This window comes from Aulostomus chinensis, chromosome 6 (genome assembly GCF_037954235.1).
Source record: "Aulostomus chinensis isolate RoL2024-O1b breed Wild chromosome 6, RoL_Achi_v1.0, whole genome shotgun sequence".
In the NCBI taxonomy this organism is placed as follows: domain Eukaryota; kingdom Metazoa; phylum Chordata; class Actinopteri; order Syngnathiformes; family Aulostomidae; genus Aulostomus; species Aulostomus chinensis.
In genome coordinates this window covers 7,940,618-7,959,204 of record NC_141325.1, presented here as the reverse complement: position 1 = coordinate 7,959,204, position 18,587 = coordinate 7,940,618, and the positions used below count along the sequence as shown (strand labels likewise).

Sequence of the window (18,587 nt, the reverse complement as noted above, 5' to 3'; positions counted from 1 at the left end):
TTGAGCACAAGCTAGCTTAGCTGACCACTAGCCATTCCTAGATCGAATGGTAGTGGAAGGGCAGTGTTAGCACACCCTTCAAATACACATTTCTCCAAACAGTCTTTGTCTGCATTAATATAACTTGAGTTGTGCATAACATTCATTATGAAGCAAACACAGATAGCCGGAATTTCTTTTCTGACCGTAAGGAACGATTTGACACAACCAAGACAAAAGCGTCACTGTAACTTCAACCAACAAAAACCTAAAATGTATTAATGACTAAAAGGGTAACTGGTAAACAAAGAGCCTGAATCTTATATGTTTGAACCAGAACACACAGGGAGAACACCAAATTTCAGAAGGTGAGCTGGCAAGACAGAGGTATGCTTGCCTGCCCATCTACTACTATTCATTGTGCTAAGCTAACCAGCTGCGATCCGGTCTCTGTGGGTCTCACTTTCCAAATGCATCCACACAGGAGAGAAGGGTATCTATTTTCTTGTCCGGCTATGAAGAGGATACCAAATAAGTGCGTTCCTTTAAAGTTGATAAAAGGTTTTAGCCCTGTTATTACTTCAAAATAAAAAAAAAGTTTGGATACTTGGTATGAGCAGGGATGGGCAGTATTAATGTGATCACCATGCTAAATGATTCAGGTCAGTGGTATTGATGGGGTTTGATAATGTTTTCTGTCCAACTTTGGTTATTAAAGAAAGTAAGAAAACAGACTTCCTGTTTATTTAGGCCACATAATCATTATCTGGCACCATTTTATCTCCCAAACTCAGTTTCTAATTTGCTAAAAGATTAAGATATCTTGCTTCCTCTCTTGCTACCTCTCACACTCACACTCAAATACATTCACACACAGAAGGCACTCTGCTCAAAGGTGCTTTCACTTCATTAGAGTTGCTGCTGATGATGCTGACTGCAAAAAGTGTTTTGCATGTTTGGTTGGTAATATGAGCAATCTTCCCACACCTCAAAGTGAATCAAACAGGGTTTATCTGGCTGCCTAACTAATAATTACCTGTCGTTGCCCCATCTGTCCTAGCTATGGTGTACAAGCTGCACTAGAACAGCCACACATTCATAATCTTTATCAAGAAAAAATGGCCATACATTTTAAAATAAAAAACCCTAAAAGAGTGTTAACATTCATAGAACAACAAACAGTAGTCATTAATAATCATAATCGTTATTATTAAATAATCATTATCATGATGAGAAGTATACGTGTGAAAATAACACAATTAATAAGGTTATTTTTTTAACATAATTATCCAATAATAGTGAATAAATTGGGCTGTATCTGTAGAGTTGTATCATTAAAATCTGAGCCTCCCTAGTTCTTGTATGACTCAGAACTGACATACCAGGGCTTGCCGGTGTCTGTGTGTGTGTGTGTGTGTGTGTGTGTGTGTGTGTGTGTGTGTGTGTGTGTGTGTGTGTATGTGCTGTGTGTGGTGTCAGTGCAATCACTGAAATACTGTTATTTAGCTGATTGAATGCAGTAAAAAGTCCACAGGGTTTCGGATTTCTACTGTGAGTTATTTCACATAAGCAGGGCCCTCACAGAAGCATATACTGTTCATACTCACAGGCACACACATTCAAATCCATGCTGATATGAGAACAGGTATGCAGAGCAACAGTCCCTCACACACACAATTGCAAAAGTATAAAGGGCTAAAAAAAGGAAGCCATTTTCATTTAAAGAAATATCTTATTTTGAAAAATGGAAACTGTTCTCGAAAAGAGGACGCTAAGCCTCAGGGGGTTTATCTATTACACAACATTTTTTCCATAAACCCCTTTTTCCATTTCAAACCTTCATTGCCAACTTTTCAGGAATTATGGAAACAACTTTTACAACTGGTTTTGGAATGGTGTAAGTGACTTCAGGGCTCTGGGATTGTATTATGTATTATGATAAGGAAATAAAGGGAAAACTCCATTACCGGTCCAACATGGTTTTAAAACAGCAGCAGGTGCTTGTCTGACCTAAAAGCTAATCAGCTTATGACTACACAAGTATAGGGTGACTTTCAAAGTTACACACAAACAGAACTGAACCAAACACTCACTCACACTCTCTCGCTCTCTTTCTCTCTCTCTCACACACACACACACACACACACACACACACACACCATAAACACCTTGAGCCATTGCTAATATCATATACAATTATGATAACGTATGATAACAAAGTCTGTCATTCTGCTGGGACTGTGTGTGTGTGTGTGTGCGTGCGTGCGTGCGTGCGCGCATGTTTAAGTTAAATGCCTTTACCATCAGAAATATGGTCACGGGGGGGCTTAAATTGATGAAGAATGTAATGGTCCCTAATGCTCCATATACTGTAGGCCTTTTCATAAATGCAAATTCAGTAATGGGTAAAATGATTGTATGTGTGCACTACAAAGCACATTTCAACGTGTGTCCCAAGGCAAGTGTCCATACGTGTGTGTGTCTTGTGTGTGCTTGTGAACACATATCTGCTTCAGTATATGTGTGTGTGTGCGTGTGTGTGTGTGTGTGTGTGTGTGTGTGTGTGTGTGTGTGTGTGTGTGTGTGTGAGTGAGAGAGAGAGAATGAAGAAGAAACAACTGCAAACAGTCCAAATCTATTTATATGCAAATTGGATTTTGGTTAAACAGTTTGAGGTGCCTCATGGGTTGAGTCCCGTGGTGAAATGGGGCAAGTCATAAATTATCCAAGTAAGTCATGAATCTATCAATTTTGAAACAACATTTTTCAATGGGGGTGTAATTGAGGTAAATATTAGGTTAGAAGCCTACTGAGATGAGCTAATTGGACTGCACGATGGTGAAAGGGTGGAGCAGCACAAAAAGGGTGGAGCTGCAGAGTAGCAGTTACTGTAGATACTGCGGATTTGTAATACCTGGTCCACTGGGCTCAGATTGTAGTAAGAAAGTATCTCGGGGAGCAGCTGAGAGGAAGCAGCTGTGACGTTTCTTGGCTTCCTTACTTCTGGGTTCCCCGTTAGCTTTTTCAAACATCTTACGTACATTATAACTGTTGGGCGGAGGAGAATCCTGGAGGAAGACGAGAAGACAGCAGAGGAAAATGTTCTTTACTTCACACATAAATAAGCAAATTACTCATCTTTTCCATCACAATTTAGTTCCACATTCATCCATTTTTCAAATGCCAAACACGGGCAGTCCAACTGGAAAGACTCAAATCCGAAAGAGAAACCATATGAAGACCACTGTGCAGCTGCAGCAGGAAGCAGCCACCTCACCTATGTTTGAGAGTATAAATGGTAAATGTAGGATCACACACTGAGAGGCCAGAAGAGTCTCTACAACATGCAAACAATCAGAACAATGACAGCATGGTGCAGGGGAGCAGGAAATATCACTGTATTATGACGAACTGCTGCAGTGCAAGCCACCAGTATCTAACATAGCGAGAAAGCATAAACAGTCATAAGGTTTAAAAAAAAAAAAAAGATGATTCTTCTGGCAAGAAATCTGCAGGATGTTTGGGAGGGCTGGTCTGTCTGCAAAGAATTCAAAAGTGTCTGTTCATTATTTATGAATAAGATGTAAAAAAAAATTACGAGACCTGATAATTCAGCCAGCTCTGATGGTTGCTGTTACTGAAAAATCAGTTGCAATTTGGTTTGGTAGTTGTGTTTATTTGTTAAACAAGCTGTGATGAGTTGAAAAGTGTGGTTTTGTTCACAGTATGGATCCGTATCTACAAAGACTGACATGCTTATCAAGAATAACCAGTCCATGGTTTGTAATGGGCGAGAGGTTTCTCACTCTCTCTTTTTTAAACTTCCCAGGATGTTCCAGCTGTTCTTGTATTTACTTTAACGCACGAACCAACATGCTGATGATGATTCGTCAAACATTTTGTTATCCCTGCGTGTGTTCCAAAACACTGATACACATTTGGTCATGAACTATGTTTGAACATATTTAAATATATGAACTAGATTTACATGAACAGATGACTTCCCCAAAACTAATTACCTCTTCTGCTACATGTTCGGCATCATGATTAATGTCCTCGATAACCTCTGTTGTTTTGTTAGAAGCATCTTTTTTAAAAGACGGACACATTCCTCAAAAATCACAATAATGGTATTTAATGAAAGTATTTAGTATTCATTTAATAACTGAAACAGGTGTAAACTTCATCTCTTACTATATTTCTGGCATTTAGCAAAAAAACAAAACAAAACAATGACCTAGTGAAGAGGGAAGCAGAAGTTCAACATCACTATTTCCTGGTTTTTCGGACTCGTTCCTGAGCAACTCCATTGTGCTTCTTGTCTATATCAAGATTGGCAAGGATAGAAATATGGAGCATTTCCAAAATAACACAAGTGATGCCGAACAAACAGTCTATAGTTGCTGGTGTGAATGTAATGGATGCCACCAACAATAGTCAGTTAGAAAAATGAGCAGAAGAACATACAGAATCACCATCATCACCTGGTAACAAACCCTCACTCCCGCCGCTGCAGAGGAATCTCTCTTACTGAGGATTTGTCTTGTCGGTGGGTCTTTGAATAATTGATGGCAGGAGCTGAATATAGCTGTACGATCCATTTATCCTAAACATAGCACAGCTGTCATTTACCTCAAACTGTCATTTCCCGACTGCTGTTTTCTCCTCCTCCTCCTAGGTAGCCGTCCATCTTTAATCATCGCTAACCCAGGCCATTTAGCTTTTCATTATAGGCACAGTGGGAGAAGACGGAGACAAGCACAAGCACATGACAATACACCGAAACAGTCAATTTACAGGCACGCACAGGCGTGCACACAAACACACATGTATAGATTCAAAGTGGTGTTAAAAGCGACTGAAAGTAAGATGAAGTAAATGATGGTGGGGAAAACTTGACACCTACCATTGTTGCATTAGATACACATCGCACATCTCTTTCACAGATCCATCAAACAGATCATTAGCATTTTCTGACTTCTGTAACATCAGGTGTGCGAGCGCACACACGCGCACACACACGCACACCCACCCACACCTGTAGAGGAGCCTGATGGTCTGTAATTATACATGAATATTGAGGGGAACCACTGCTCCCAGTAGCAGTCATCACCTATTGACAGCACTCCGGCTGACTTTAATTACACACTCTCGACATTCAGACAGCTCAATACTTATCTTCCTGTATACACACCGAGATACACACTAACACACCTTTTCCTAACGATTCTGTCACACTGCCCTTGACTGTCTAAAAAATGTTTCAGAGTTCAAATAGCTGCCAGATACAAGCTGGGCAGGCAGAATAATTGAAATTGAATATTGATGTGATGCGAGCGCAAAGTTGTTGAGCAATGAATGTGAAAAATGTACAATAAAACCACAAAATGCAAACATTAATAATAATAATATGATGCTGGCAGAAAGTGGACACCAGATCCATGAATGTATACAGTATATTTATACTCCATTGTTTGAATTTGATACTGCATTGTTGTAGGCTGCGAGCATTACATAAAGGACAGTGCTGTCAGGAGCCAAGAAACTAGCTCAAAATTCAAGTATGTGACGAAACAGAAATAAAACGTCCCAATACATGCCATTTCACCGATGTAAACCTGAAAAATATAGCACAGACAAGCAAAAATAGAAACATAGCTCAGCCACGCTCAGGGCCACAGCCCAATGTACTCCTTATTACTGTTGAAAGATTATAAAATAATTCGGTAATACATAATGGTGAAGGACATTTCTAACATGGATGAAAACCACAATGTGGTAAACTGTTGTTCCAAGATGATACAAACCCTCTCAAGCGACAACCTTGCAGGCTGCTGCACAGCTGCACACTCCAAGTTCTGTGTGCAATACACAATAGCACAAGCCAATCAAGTACATACAGCAAGAACTTATTCATTAAGTATTTGGAATGCACAATTCAGATCTTTCACGTCCTTTTTCCAATAACTGCATGTTTAAAAAAAAAAAATGTATTATGGAGGACTATGTTGCTGCTGGAAATGTGACATAACTGGTGAATGCTTTAAGAACATATTGAGAAGACATTGCTCATTCTAAAAGGTACCATCATGTCATTATCAAAGCCTGCATTATCAGCTTTGAACCATAATTCATTTAATATCTGGTATGACCTACAACACAAATGCAGCTCATGCACCAGAGGACAAGTTTATACAGTGCTTTTATTCACCAATCTCATTGTACTGTCCAAAATATCTGTCATTGACCTGTGAGACTTAACCAACTGTACAATCTAGTAAACACAACTGCAATTTGTACAAGGATCAATAACCTATTACACAGCAGCATCCTACATGTACAAGATACAAAATGTAAAGCCTCCTAATTTTAAATGGAACAAATCACAAAGTGAAATGTTGCTTCATCTGGTCTTCCACCCCATGTTCTCTCCCACTAATGACTGCACAAGTATACCTGACAGCAGCCATACTAACGATTTGGCTTCATACATACAGTGACAGCTTTGACTAATGGCCAGGCACAGTGTGTGCATGAGTGTGTGTGCACGCGCATGTGTGTGTTACCCCATCTCATTCTTCATCCTCTCATTACTCTTAAAACCCTTCATTCCTCCTACCAAAGCAGGGTTCTATTTTCAGACTGTCTAGATTTCCATATTTCACATCTTTGTACTCTAGATAATATATATTGTAACTTGAGGTGTGTATGTATGTTAATGCATGTCCACATATGCCTATGGAGGTGACTTATCTAGAGTGTTTAATGTATGCAAACAAAAATCCATGACATATTCTAAAATCATATATTGTTTTCCTTCCGTGTTGATTCTGATTCTTCTGCTGTCTTTGTCTGCTCAGATTAAAATTTCAATTAAAAATAAAATACTGCTAGGTGTAGAGAAATACCAAACTGAATCTTAAACACTTAAACCAATTTCCTACAGTAAATATATATATTTTTTACTTTCACTCGAAATTGTAGCAGGTGCAAGCCAAGTATTGTTATTAAATTCAAAGTTTTAACAGTTGTACTTCATTAGCCTGATTCCATGATATTCTTGTGAAAGACTTCTGTGTCAGCTCCTCCCCCTTATATCAGATCTACTCTCTGGGTTTACCTGCCCCGATCCTGATGTGTTTCACCTGTGTGAAAAACATCTCAACCCCCCTTGTGTGTGTAGCTCTTCTCATTTTCTGCCTCCCTCTTCTCCTTTCTCCTCCGTCCTCCTTCCAGTGACTTGGAAATCGATCTCAGCATGTTATTTTTGAAGGATGTCTCAATCTCTAAAATGCGAAGGAGGCCTGTGGAAGGAGCTATGAGGAAAGATGCGCAGACAACTCGCCAAGCCTTAAAATGACTACCTACCAAGGCCCAGACATCCAGGATTTCAACCTCCACCAGGGATATGATGTTTCCATCAGTGCTGGTTCGTCTGTGAGCAAACAAACTCAAAAGGTTTGGGATTTTTGAAAATAAAAAGGTGTGAAAACTGGATGTCTGGTCAAAAGAACAACCACATTGAATGCTGGTTTTCCACAACAACTGGAATTTGAGAAACTTTTCCATCTCGGGGCAAACAACAGTCATTTGTAATTTTGCATGTGGATGCTGCTTTAGCTGAAGTAACAAATCAGTTTAGTAGTATTTAAACCAAAACTGGATATAGACAGTTATTTGCTTATTTTTCCCCCAGAATTGACTGCAATGTCATTCTGCAGCGTTGCACAGCTGGTGCCTCATCATGGAGCCTGATAACCATCTGTCGGATTTTAGTGTTGGAGGTATGGTTTGTGTCTTTAAGGCCTTAATGAGGTTTTAGACAGGTCTTCAATATGGATGGAGTGACGGAGAAACCATATGGGCCCCATTCTCTTCCCGTTTGCGTTTTATTGGTAGTATTTTGCTGACAGCTACTGATTTCTACTGCATTTTCTAGTTTTTCATATCTTACTGTCTCCTTCAATTTCTGCATCTCAGCCTTACTTGCTTACATAACCTTAATTTTCTCTTTCTTATTCTTTTCTTTTTCCTCTTTATCCATTTCCTGCTGCCTATAACTGCTCCAGTTTTCCACTTTTCCTTTCAAACAATAACAAAAAAAAAATTGCATTGTCACTTCTTTAAGGAATACTTCACCCAAAAATAAAAATTCAGAAATTATGCACTCACCATCATGCAGATAATGTTCAGGAGAAGCTTTTTATTTCACAAAACACTGCTGGGGGTTCACACAAAAAAATCCAACAAAATGAATGATGACTGATTTTCAGACACAGTAAAACAATGAATAGTACATAGCACGCATCCAAAGTAATCTGCCATGTTTTAACCTCACTGTTCACTCAAGCCTGTACCATGGTTTAGTGAGGACAACAAATTGGTCACCATTCACTTAAATGATTAAGAAGATTAAAGCAACTCCAGCAGTGTTTTGTGGACTAAAACAAACCTTAGCCTGACCTTCTATCAGCATGAGGGTGAGTAAATAATTTTCCTTTTAGGGTTAACAATCCCTTTAACCATTACTTGCTGCTGTAACAGTGCCAATTTCCCCACTGTGGGACGAATAAAGGGTTATCTTATCCTATCTTGACCTCAACATTATCGTTAAACTCTCCCTCTTTTTACCAACCAAGTGTTCAGTTAGTCTAAGGACCTCAGGTCTACCGTGTCTCAACATCACACAGTCCTCAGTTGTGTACAGGAACGGCTCATCCGCTTCTGTTGAACATCCATGTGAAAGGATTTTACCAGAGCCACAGTGAGTTTGCACTGTACCTGTTTAGACTTCCTCTCCCTGTGATTAATTTAGAAAATAATCGTCAGACTGTCCATAGTCTGGCATGTTGTGTTGGAAGTCCTGTATAAAAACTGACACCCACAGCTGGGCCCTCCTGAACCACAAGCCCTCAAGCAGCGGTGCACAGGGCCTGGTTGAGTAAACTCCCAACCCAGGCTTTCTTACATCTTATTAATCTGAGTTCTCCCTGTAGTCCCCCTGGCCGCCAGCCTGGCTCACTGCTTAGCTCCTAAAATCATCACCTGCTACTAAACAGCTGCCCATAACCAAACACACAGCTGCTGCATAAAACGGGCACGTGCCCACACCTGCATCTGGGAAAATGCTCAGTGTATACACACACACACACACACACACATCTGCTGGCCACAGCTGGTGCCCATAATATGTACATGAGCCATACGCATGCACATGTTGGACATGGCTGCTTACAACATGAGCCTACTTTATCCACAAGAGCAGAGAGTGAAAAGAAAGGAGTGACTCAATAATGGGTAGACAGTAAAAAAATATTGGAATAGACATAAAAACATTCATTGTTTCAAAACCCAGGGGCTAAACTGGAAACGTGCACATCTTCAATGACCAAACAAGAGTGGCAAACAGTCTGCAAAGCAGCTGGCAGGGAAGCAGTCCGAAGAAAAATCACAAGGAACCAACACGAGGAAAGCAAGAACCCTGCGCAACTCCAACCCAGCATCCAGTGGCAGAGATGCTGGTTGGACCTTGCGCCCCATGTTGAATAATTAAGTCATCAGAAACAACTGAGCCTCATTTCATGGCAACAGGACAAATTTCCTGTTTCGAAAACAACCTTCTTTGCTTAAAAAGTTTGCGTTTTGATAACTTTTCAACTACAATGTCACTTATGTATTCAAAGGTTAATTTAAAATAGACCAGAAGCCTCAGATTAGTCAGACGAATTGTTGTTTCATGTTGTGCAATTTTGTGCAGGAGTGCCAATTGGCAACCAATTGGCACCAAATTTGGCACAGAACTTCAGCAGTGACACGACTGAACCTAAAGAAATCAGGTCAGAACAGAGACATTAAGGTCCAAATAGTAAAGAGAGAAAAGATATTTTAAAAAATGGTTTGGTTGATGAAAGAAAAAATTCCTTGATTTAAAAAAAAAATAAAGCAACAAAAACAAATGAAGCTTGAACAATCTGTAGCAAAGTAAAACTCAACCTTAAAAACACAAACAGACAGTATCACTTTTAAGGACCAGACCGGGTCACGTCTCACGTTCTCTAATCCAATATCAAATTGTTTTATTTGTTGAGATAATTATCTTTATTCTGGGCAGCATCACAGGTCCACATTTATCTGCTGACAATACAAATAGGATCTGAGTATCATATGAGCAGGTCGATAGAAATGAGATTTGGCAAACAAAGCATGTGGCTGATTCTAACAATAAATACATCTGAGAGGCTTCAATTTCCAAAGCTGAGGTCTTTTACTTCATGTATAAATTATGTGGTGTATTTGCTTCTTTCACCTCTCTCCTCAGAAGAGCCGCAAACAAATACCTTCAATCTCATTCCAGGTTGTTTTCCTCAATGTGACCACAGATTGATTTGGCACACAGTGAGGAAACACATCCAACACATGAAAGAATATGTTATTGCCTGATAACGTGTTCTTGTGTCTGACAGAGAGCAGAACTAAACAGTTTAGAGCTTGCAGTTACTTTGAGACCCAAAATAGCCATTTAATCTCTGTGGTGCTCTCGAGGGACTGTCCTTTGTTTGGCTCATAGCTTAAATGAAATTAAGTCCACGCTTACAAAGATGTTATGTTGTTTGTGATTAAGGAGAAGGTCCAGTGTTGGAACTACACGAGTGTCCTGCATCAAGACTTTTGTTGCTGCTGGTGTTCTGTCTCCTTCTAACATAGATGTTTTTGGACCAAGGCTGGGTTTTCGCTCTATTTTTTTTTTTTTTTTTAACTTGGCATCTCCAGATGGCCCTCGATGATGTGATGAGTGTGAGGGAGCTGGGAGTGACCTTGAGGAGGGTGGAAATGGCTGAAACTGCACCCGTCAATCAACTCTTCCTGGGTGCACTGAACCAGCTTGTGCAGGCGCTGCGAGCCAGACATTGCCCGGTCAATTCCTCTGCCCCTGGACTGAACACCTTATGCCCTCTGCACTGAACAGTTTGTACTTGGTTATAGTTTGTTGTGCTTTACCAATTTTATTACATTTACATTTATTTATACAAGCACAGACTTTCCTATTGTATCATCCTGATATTCATTCAAAAAAAAAAAGCATGACAAAAGGCAAAGAATGTTTGCACTGCAGTCATTTTTTTATATGTTCAATACAATTTACATTACATATTAACGAAGCATAATTGCAAAGACAAACTAGGAAGTCGATATTTAGCAGTTAACGGAGCACAACAGAACCTCTCATACTTTCCTGGGCCTCTCATGACTCTGGAGAGTTGCAGAAAGTCAGCACAAGTTTGGCCTTTCTAAATATTTTTTATTGAAACTAGATCCAGTATATAATTATATGCGCAGACATATGAACAGTCTTTTTCTTCAGGCAGTGAATCATAACCCATATAACTCTAACCCCCCCTAAATGCCGCTATTCAAGCTGGAGCTTCAGTTTAACTTCGTCCCTGGAGTATACTGCTGTGCTGGAAGTCAGGTTTTATCATTTAATAAAAATATTTTGAGAAAAGACTACGTTTCAAAGCTCAAACAAGGGCTCTTTGGGAATGACAAATAATGAAAGATGCAGCATAGAATGTTTCACAGCAAATATAATTGCAAGCCTTCTGTTTGTTCTCAACTCAATTCTTGGGTACAGCTGTACAATCAAGCTGATCTGCTACTGGTGAAGGCATTTTTTTGGAGGGGGGTGGGTCTTTTTAAACAATTTTTAACGGTGGACAAAATTTCTTTTCGTCTTCAGCCTCTTCTCAGGAATAAAATGTGTCTCTTTGCTGTAACAAAAACAGACGGGATTGTATCTGGTACACACTGTAACCCCCACCACCCCCAGGCCACTTTGATTGCCGAATTCAGGAATAATACAATTGTACTTGATTTAACTACTATGCAAAAGAAAAGTAGCTACCTATGCACCCTGGACAGAGTATTTATTCCAGGATTGTAGTGTGATTGTAGACACCCAAACAGCTACACTCAATTTACGGCCTCGACAAAGGCCGGCTCTGGAGCTCGCCAATCTATGAGAAATCATGAAGTGTTTATCAACCTCACAAGCAAAATTTATTTTCTTCTGAGTCACAGACTGTTTTTGAGCAGGAGCCGTTTCTCAGTTGACTTGTTTTATAACAGTGAGACAGCAGGGAGGGAACAATAAGCAGGATTCCACAGCAAGAGCGGAAGAGAAGGAAAGGGTGAAAATGTATTTCACCCAGCGTATGTGGTCTTTTCCTCTAAGCAATAACTTAGAGAGCATCCACACATCATAAAATTTGAAAGTGCAACACAGACAAGTTTTCCATCTGTGCCCAACTTACAGTTTAGAACTGACTTTGTTTTCTTTCTTTCTTTCTTCATCCACATTTGTTCTCTTTTTGCTCAATACCCGTCATCTACTTTTTATCATCGCTATGTTCAGAAATCCTGTCAGATTTGACCCCAGATCTACCACTTATATTAAAATATTATTTTCATTAGATATGAATCAGTATCAAGGCAGGAAATTAAGCTTATCACAACTTAATCAAAGAACCGCCAAGGTCAGTCTATTTAGTAAAAGCTTGATAATTGTATATGATGATGGCTTGTTCTCCTCAAGCTACTGTGACAGAGCTTTCACAATAACATTCGTATTAATTCATAACTGAAGGTGAAAAACAAGACTTCCTTGTATTACGACTGAGGTGATTTTCTCTCAGTCAGATTTCAGCTTACTGTACTTTATCAAAACGCCTCGCGGAATGGCTAATTCATCTGTTTTTATGTTGGGACTTATCTTCTCCTAAAGCTAACACAGGTGGAAAAAAGTGAGGTTCCTGTCACAAAAGGGGGCTATTCGACTCTGTTTGCCCCTAAAGACAAAACACACTGAGGTAACGTTGAGGAAAAACCACACACATAAAAAAACAACATGTCATGTGGTGAGCCTTTTCCTTTTCTTTGAGCTTTTTTACTTTGCTTTAACCACGTCGATGCAGCGTTCCCCAACACGGTACTGCGTTAGCAAGTGCATTGTCCTGGTCGACTACTTTATAAGATGTAGGACATCTTTCAAACCAGTTTCCTGAACCACAGCAAGATTATTTTACTGTCTTACTGCGACATAAAATACCTGGTTTGTAAATTGTGAGTTCTAAGTAAACCCACAGCTCAAAAACCTGAAGGAACAACATATGTCAGAGGCTTCATATGTTTCCTCTCCTATCGCTTTGGTTATTGTGCTCCTCCCTCGCTGGTCTCATGGCTGGTGATTCACAGGTGGATCCTACCATCTAATTATGAGGGAAAATCACCTGTCATGTAAAAGGTGAGTCTGAAAGGTCATTTGATGGGTTTTAGCAGAGACACATTTGTTTCTTTTTTAATCACAATTTTTTTTTAAAAAGTGTTTTTTTTGTACCTGCCCATACCAACACAAGAGCAGTATTGACTGTTTCCTTATTTTCTTGGGATTCAACTAGGACTAATTTCATAGACTTCAGATTTCATCAACTAACTACTAAAAGGAGAAGTAACATCCTTTTTATTCGAGAGACTACGACTAAATCTAAATCAGCAGCCAGAAACCTGAGGCAAAGCTTCACCTGCAGAGAAATCAATGGTCATTTTCATCCACTAAAACTAGACGAGACAGTTTTCATTGACAAAAACAGTCTCCTTTGACTAAGATAAGAATAAAATGTTCAGACTTTTAGTCAACTTAAACTTCACCACAAGGTAGACAGATACCTGTCAAAAACTAATAGAGATTTGGCAAAAGAAAAAGATTAAATCTAAAAACCTGTCAAATACACATTTGATTCTAGTTGTTGTCAGGTGGAAATACAGGAGCTGACAGAACAGGTAGAGAAGTAAATCGGCTGTTCAAACTGCACCTATACACAGCCAAGGTGGCTATTTCACTGACGCAGAGCCTTTTTACATCAGAATTTCCTACTTTTATCATAATCAAGAGAAAATACAATAAACGGGACATGAGATAAGAGGCAGTAAAATAAAAAAGGAGTCAATACAGTGACTGGATCCAACGGGATTTACGTCTGCAACCTCAGGGTGGAGATGTCACTGAGCATATTCGGTCACTTATACCCCTTTCACACTGAAACACGTGTGTCAAAGCGGGTTTTTGTACCTTGGCATGATGGCGCATTCAAGTTTCCTCAGATGCAGGACTGAGCTCCCGCTTTGAGGGCCGCGTGCCTGTGTTTTTCTCTCTCGCACATCATTGTGCTGACATCATCATTCATCATTATTACACATAAACGTGTGGCGGAGTGTCCCATACAGATCAAGAAATCTACAGCCGGATCTCCTCTTCACCGCGGATGGCGAGCAGCTCGTGGCCTTCAAGATCTTGCCAGTGCGCTGCCATGATCGATAAAAAAGCCGTGCAAGATCGCAAAACAAGTTGTTAAGAAACACAGTCACACTTGCGCAGTTCACGTGAGGGTTCCCCAGTTGGTGGGAGTTCATTAATTCACCTAAGATCATATAAATGGAAATTGTTTGAAAAAAAGGAGTGAAATAGAGTCTTGGGGACATCAACAGAAGACCGATCTTATGGTAGAGGGCCAAAACTTTATTGAGAGATGAGTGAGCAGCTCTCACAGCGCAGCCGAGTCCAAGTTTTTTTTTTTTTATCTATTCATTTTTTCCCCGGAGCTTCCACAATGACAGCCCAACAAGCGGCACAGTGACAAAATCAGAATGCAATAGGAAGGTCACAGGAAACCTGAGAACACGAGTTGCCTTTTTCACACTGCAGGCGAGCCGAGCAGAGCCAAGGAGCGCCTCTAAACACCCGGGTCACTTGGAGGGTCGATGGACGCGGGTCAAAATGCTGAGGCGACCCTTTCAGAGTGCCCAAACACCCGTGTTCACCCGCGTTTTTGGTGCAGTGGGAAAGGCGCTTTAGTTTTGCATGTGTACTTCAACGTGCACACTCTGTCCAGATATATAAATAAAGTACGTAAATTTGCATATTGCATGTATACTGTGGGTATTAAACTGTTTGTTTTTGCATGTATGGGCACAATTTGAGAGAGTTATAGTCTCTGTTTGTGTGACTGCGCTGCAATCCTCAATTGGACTCACGTCATCATCATTACCCTGACAGCTGACACTAAAATCCATATCAAATCTATAACTCCATTTTCCTGTTTTTTCTTTCCTTCTTTCATCGCCGACCCCCTTGTCTCTCACAAATAGTAGCTGCACCATGACATGCCATTAGCTGTCCATGAATATATGATAAAAATGCAACTGAACAGTGACAAAAAGTCAATAAGTGACAAACTCTGGATCGTTGCGTACATTTCTATTCAAGATACTTCAGAAAATATCTTGCCCGTGGCATTACCTTCCATGAAACTGTCACTTTCTTTGTTTGAATTGCACAATATTTATTTATTTATGGTCGTTCTCTCTTTGGAGCAACAGCAATGTCTTTCTTTAATTCATTGTCTGACTTTGTCATTCTGTCTTTGTCTTCAGCCTCTGTTTCTCCATCTTTTTTTTTATGACATACATTTCTCTGTCAATCTCGCCTCCCTTCCCTCTCTATAATTTTGCCTCCTGGGTTGTTCAGTTTTTTCCCAGCCTACTGCAGAGTGGGTGGGTGGGTTTAGGGGTGATGCTGTCCTTCAGTTTAATAAATGTATGTTTAGCAAACACTCTAATTATCTCAACCAGAGCTAATAGGATTGACAATTACACACTATACACAGCCACTCTCATTCTCTTTGTCTTTCCTTCATTCCTCCCACCACTTCTGGCTTCAGCTTCTCTATTTTTCCATCTTTCCAACCCATTGTAAGCGGTCTAGTTTCCTAAGAGCAAATGGGACTTTTTCCACATTAATGAGGTTTTCCTTGACTGCATCAAGCCGTGTGAATGATGTCAGCCTGTCTCCGGACCAGAAACATTGCTACTGTTTTTTTATGGTGGTAACAAACAGGTGGGAGGTGCTTATTAGCAATGGCTGGACTCTGCATGTCCATATGGAGCTACTCACACATGTTAAGCAACAACTGTTATTAATGTACCTGTAGATTCATCCATTTTTTCCTGCAAAATCCTGGTGCACACACCTCAATTATTAACTGCATTATCCACTGTGGTTTTGCAAAAGCCAAAACAATAACAAAAACAATAGATTAAAAACAAAAACAATGAATCAGCTGGTGCTAAATCTAAAACCAGGGCTGAGAACACATCTACAGTGCTTTGTTGTTGCTTGTTTGTTGTTTTTTTTTCAAGCTGAATACTGCTCAAATACATATAGGCTGTCTAGAATGATACTTGTTCCAAAACCCAACACAAATAACACTCAGTATTTGTGAAAAAAATGCAAATTTTACTGTATTGACCAATCTGAAGATACACCTAATCAAATACTAAATATATCTAAAGGCTGAGAGCTGTTTTGTTTTTGCAAGTAGGAAGCCTGGAAATGGAGAAGTTTGGACTATCTCAGTTTTTACTATTACGGAGGAAGTAGAGTGTTTCAAAAAATTGTTTGCAAATTATTTGCAAACTTAAAGAGTTTCAAAGTAACTTTCAAGAGTAAGAGGCTAGTACCACAGAGGAAACCAGTGAAATATGAGTGGCCCAAGGCATCAGTCCGCCTCATTTATATTCTCTGCTCTCTATTTTTATTTTGCACTCATATTAAATTTTTGGCCATTTACATGTCAGAAATAACCAAGAATAATTGTGGCATTATTCCATCTCAGTATTCTAAATGATTAAACTGCACTCTAACCATAAGTCATTCACTTATAGTGGCCTCAAATCAAACACCTCAGTATTGACCTAATGCCCTAGCCATTGACAAGCCTTCACTCTCAATCTGCATTAAAATAACCATCCATCAGCATCTCTATTAATCTCAACGGAACTGGCAACAAAATAAAATTGACAGAAATGACGAAAAGACAGAAACGTATTAGCGAAAACTGACATAACACTCTCTCTCCTGTCGCTTCCAGGGACAGAGCAATACTTCACTAATCTATAGAAAAGAGAGGAATTCCACAGCCTCCAGTGAAACACAGGTCCAAATTAAATTCCAAACGTCTTCTCTCGCAGCGCTGCTAGAGGCTATCCCACGACCTCAGCAACAGAAAGGCCATCATCAGGAGGGCTGGTCAGAAGGAGAGAGACGGAGGGAGGTGCAGTGGAGAGAAAATGTAAGAGATGAAAGAGGAAAAAAGTAAGACAACAACAACAAAAAGAGATCGAGGGATTACTGTAATAATGTACCTTTTCAGAGTATTCAAGAGGTACACTGGATTAGAGATTTGGTTTTCTTTCTATACACATAATAGTCAACTCCTGCTAAAAGTAAAGCATCAAAAATTGCATGTTTGTGTTTTGAAAAGAAGTGGTTTAGTGGTAGAATTTCAAGCCACTGTTGATGAGGACACAGAAAAAAATGTTAAAAATAGCTAAATAAATCCTGCAATGGTTGTTATTTAATATGTACTGCATTTAACCACTGTTTGGTCATCTTATCGCTGAGATGGACTTGGGAATAAATCTGAAATTCATAGTGTCAACAGAAAAAAAATGATTATGCAAATTGATAAACACAGGGCTTTCTACACCCAGATTTTGCCTAAACAAAGTGAAAAATATCTGGAGGGGAAAATTCGGATATCAGAGACAGAGGAAATACAGAAATATATCTTTTGGAAGTCAGATAACAGGACTCCCTGATGTGTTTAACGTAGCACAGAGAGCCTCTATCATTTCATCTGACGTGTCTCTGTATCTTTCATGTTTCCGATTTAAAAAAAAAAAAAAAAAGGAATAATTTCAGCTACAGTGCTGAGATGATAAAGACATGCTTTCTGCCTTAATTCTTTTTTTCTTTCTGGTCTTACACTCCCATGATCATGATTGTTTCCTGATTAGACACTTTTAATATTCGTCCCCACGGGAGAGCGTTACCAGGGATACAATTCAGGCTGCAGCACGGCATGTGGCTAACTACTACAGCTAAGACGTCCCCAGGCGATTTTTCATTAACTGGTCATAAAGGCGGCTCTGTGTGGAGCCATTACAAGTGCCCTCAGATCTTCTCCATGGAGCACTCAAAAGTACTACCGAGAAAGAAAGCACACACGAGACAGGGTGGGAGATACGGAGGCAGTACTGTGTCTGTATACTGCAGTTAAACAAGCAATTGTTCTCTTCCTTTTTTAATGTTTTTGCAACTTTTTCGTTGTTCTTTTTACCTAATGCAGAAAATCCAAACTCTACACACATAATAGTGCTACCAATGCTGTTTGCCCGAGGAGGGCTGCAGACAGACATATGCTACCTTCACGACACACAGTGCCCCCAGCCGCCTGCTTTCACCTCCACCCACGAACACAGTAAATTATGTTTGTTGGAGTGCACAAACAAGCTGGAAGTTCTGCTATTGGGGATTTAACCAAGTTAAAGCTTGTTAAATATTCAATCAGCTGCTGGGTTCAACATATAATGACAGTTTTTCACTCATTTACACCCACAGACCTCAAACTTCTCTTATCACCTTTCAGTGTGAAACGTAAATATTATCTTTTCTGTCTGTCAAGTTTTCTACTGCATTAAGATCTGGCAGGCTA

The 18,587-nt window shown here is 39.7% G+C and overlaps 1 protein-coding gene across 7 annotated transcripts in view; it reads right to left on the bottom strand.

The window, feature by feature from the left end:
* Positions 1 to 18,587, bottom strand: part of stpg2 (sperm-tail PG-rich repeat containing 2) — a 145,424-nt gene that overhangs the window by 99,237 nt on the left and 27,600 nt on the right. For 6 of the 7 annotated variants that reach the window (XR_015116450.1, XR_015116449.1, XR_015116448.1 and 3 more), the window contains exon 11: positions 2,894 to 3,047. The exons of the other annotated variant lie outside the window; for it this stretch is intronic. Coding sequence is in view for 3 of the 6 variants with exons in the window: in XM_086206243.1 (XP_086062369.1) it covers positions 2,894 to 3,047 (154 nt within the window). In the remaining 3 variants the exon portion in view is untranslated. The remainder of the gene's footprint in view (positions 1 to 2,893; positions 3,048 to 18,587) is intronic. 7 annotated transcript variants of the gene reach the window in all.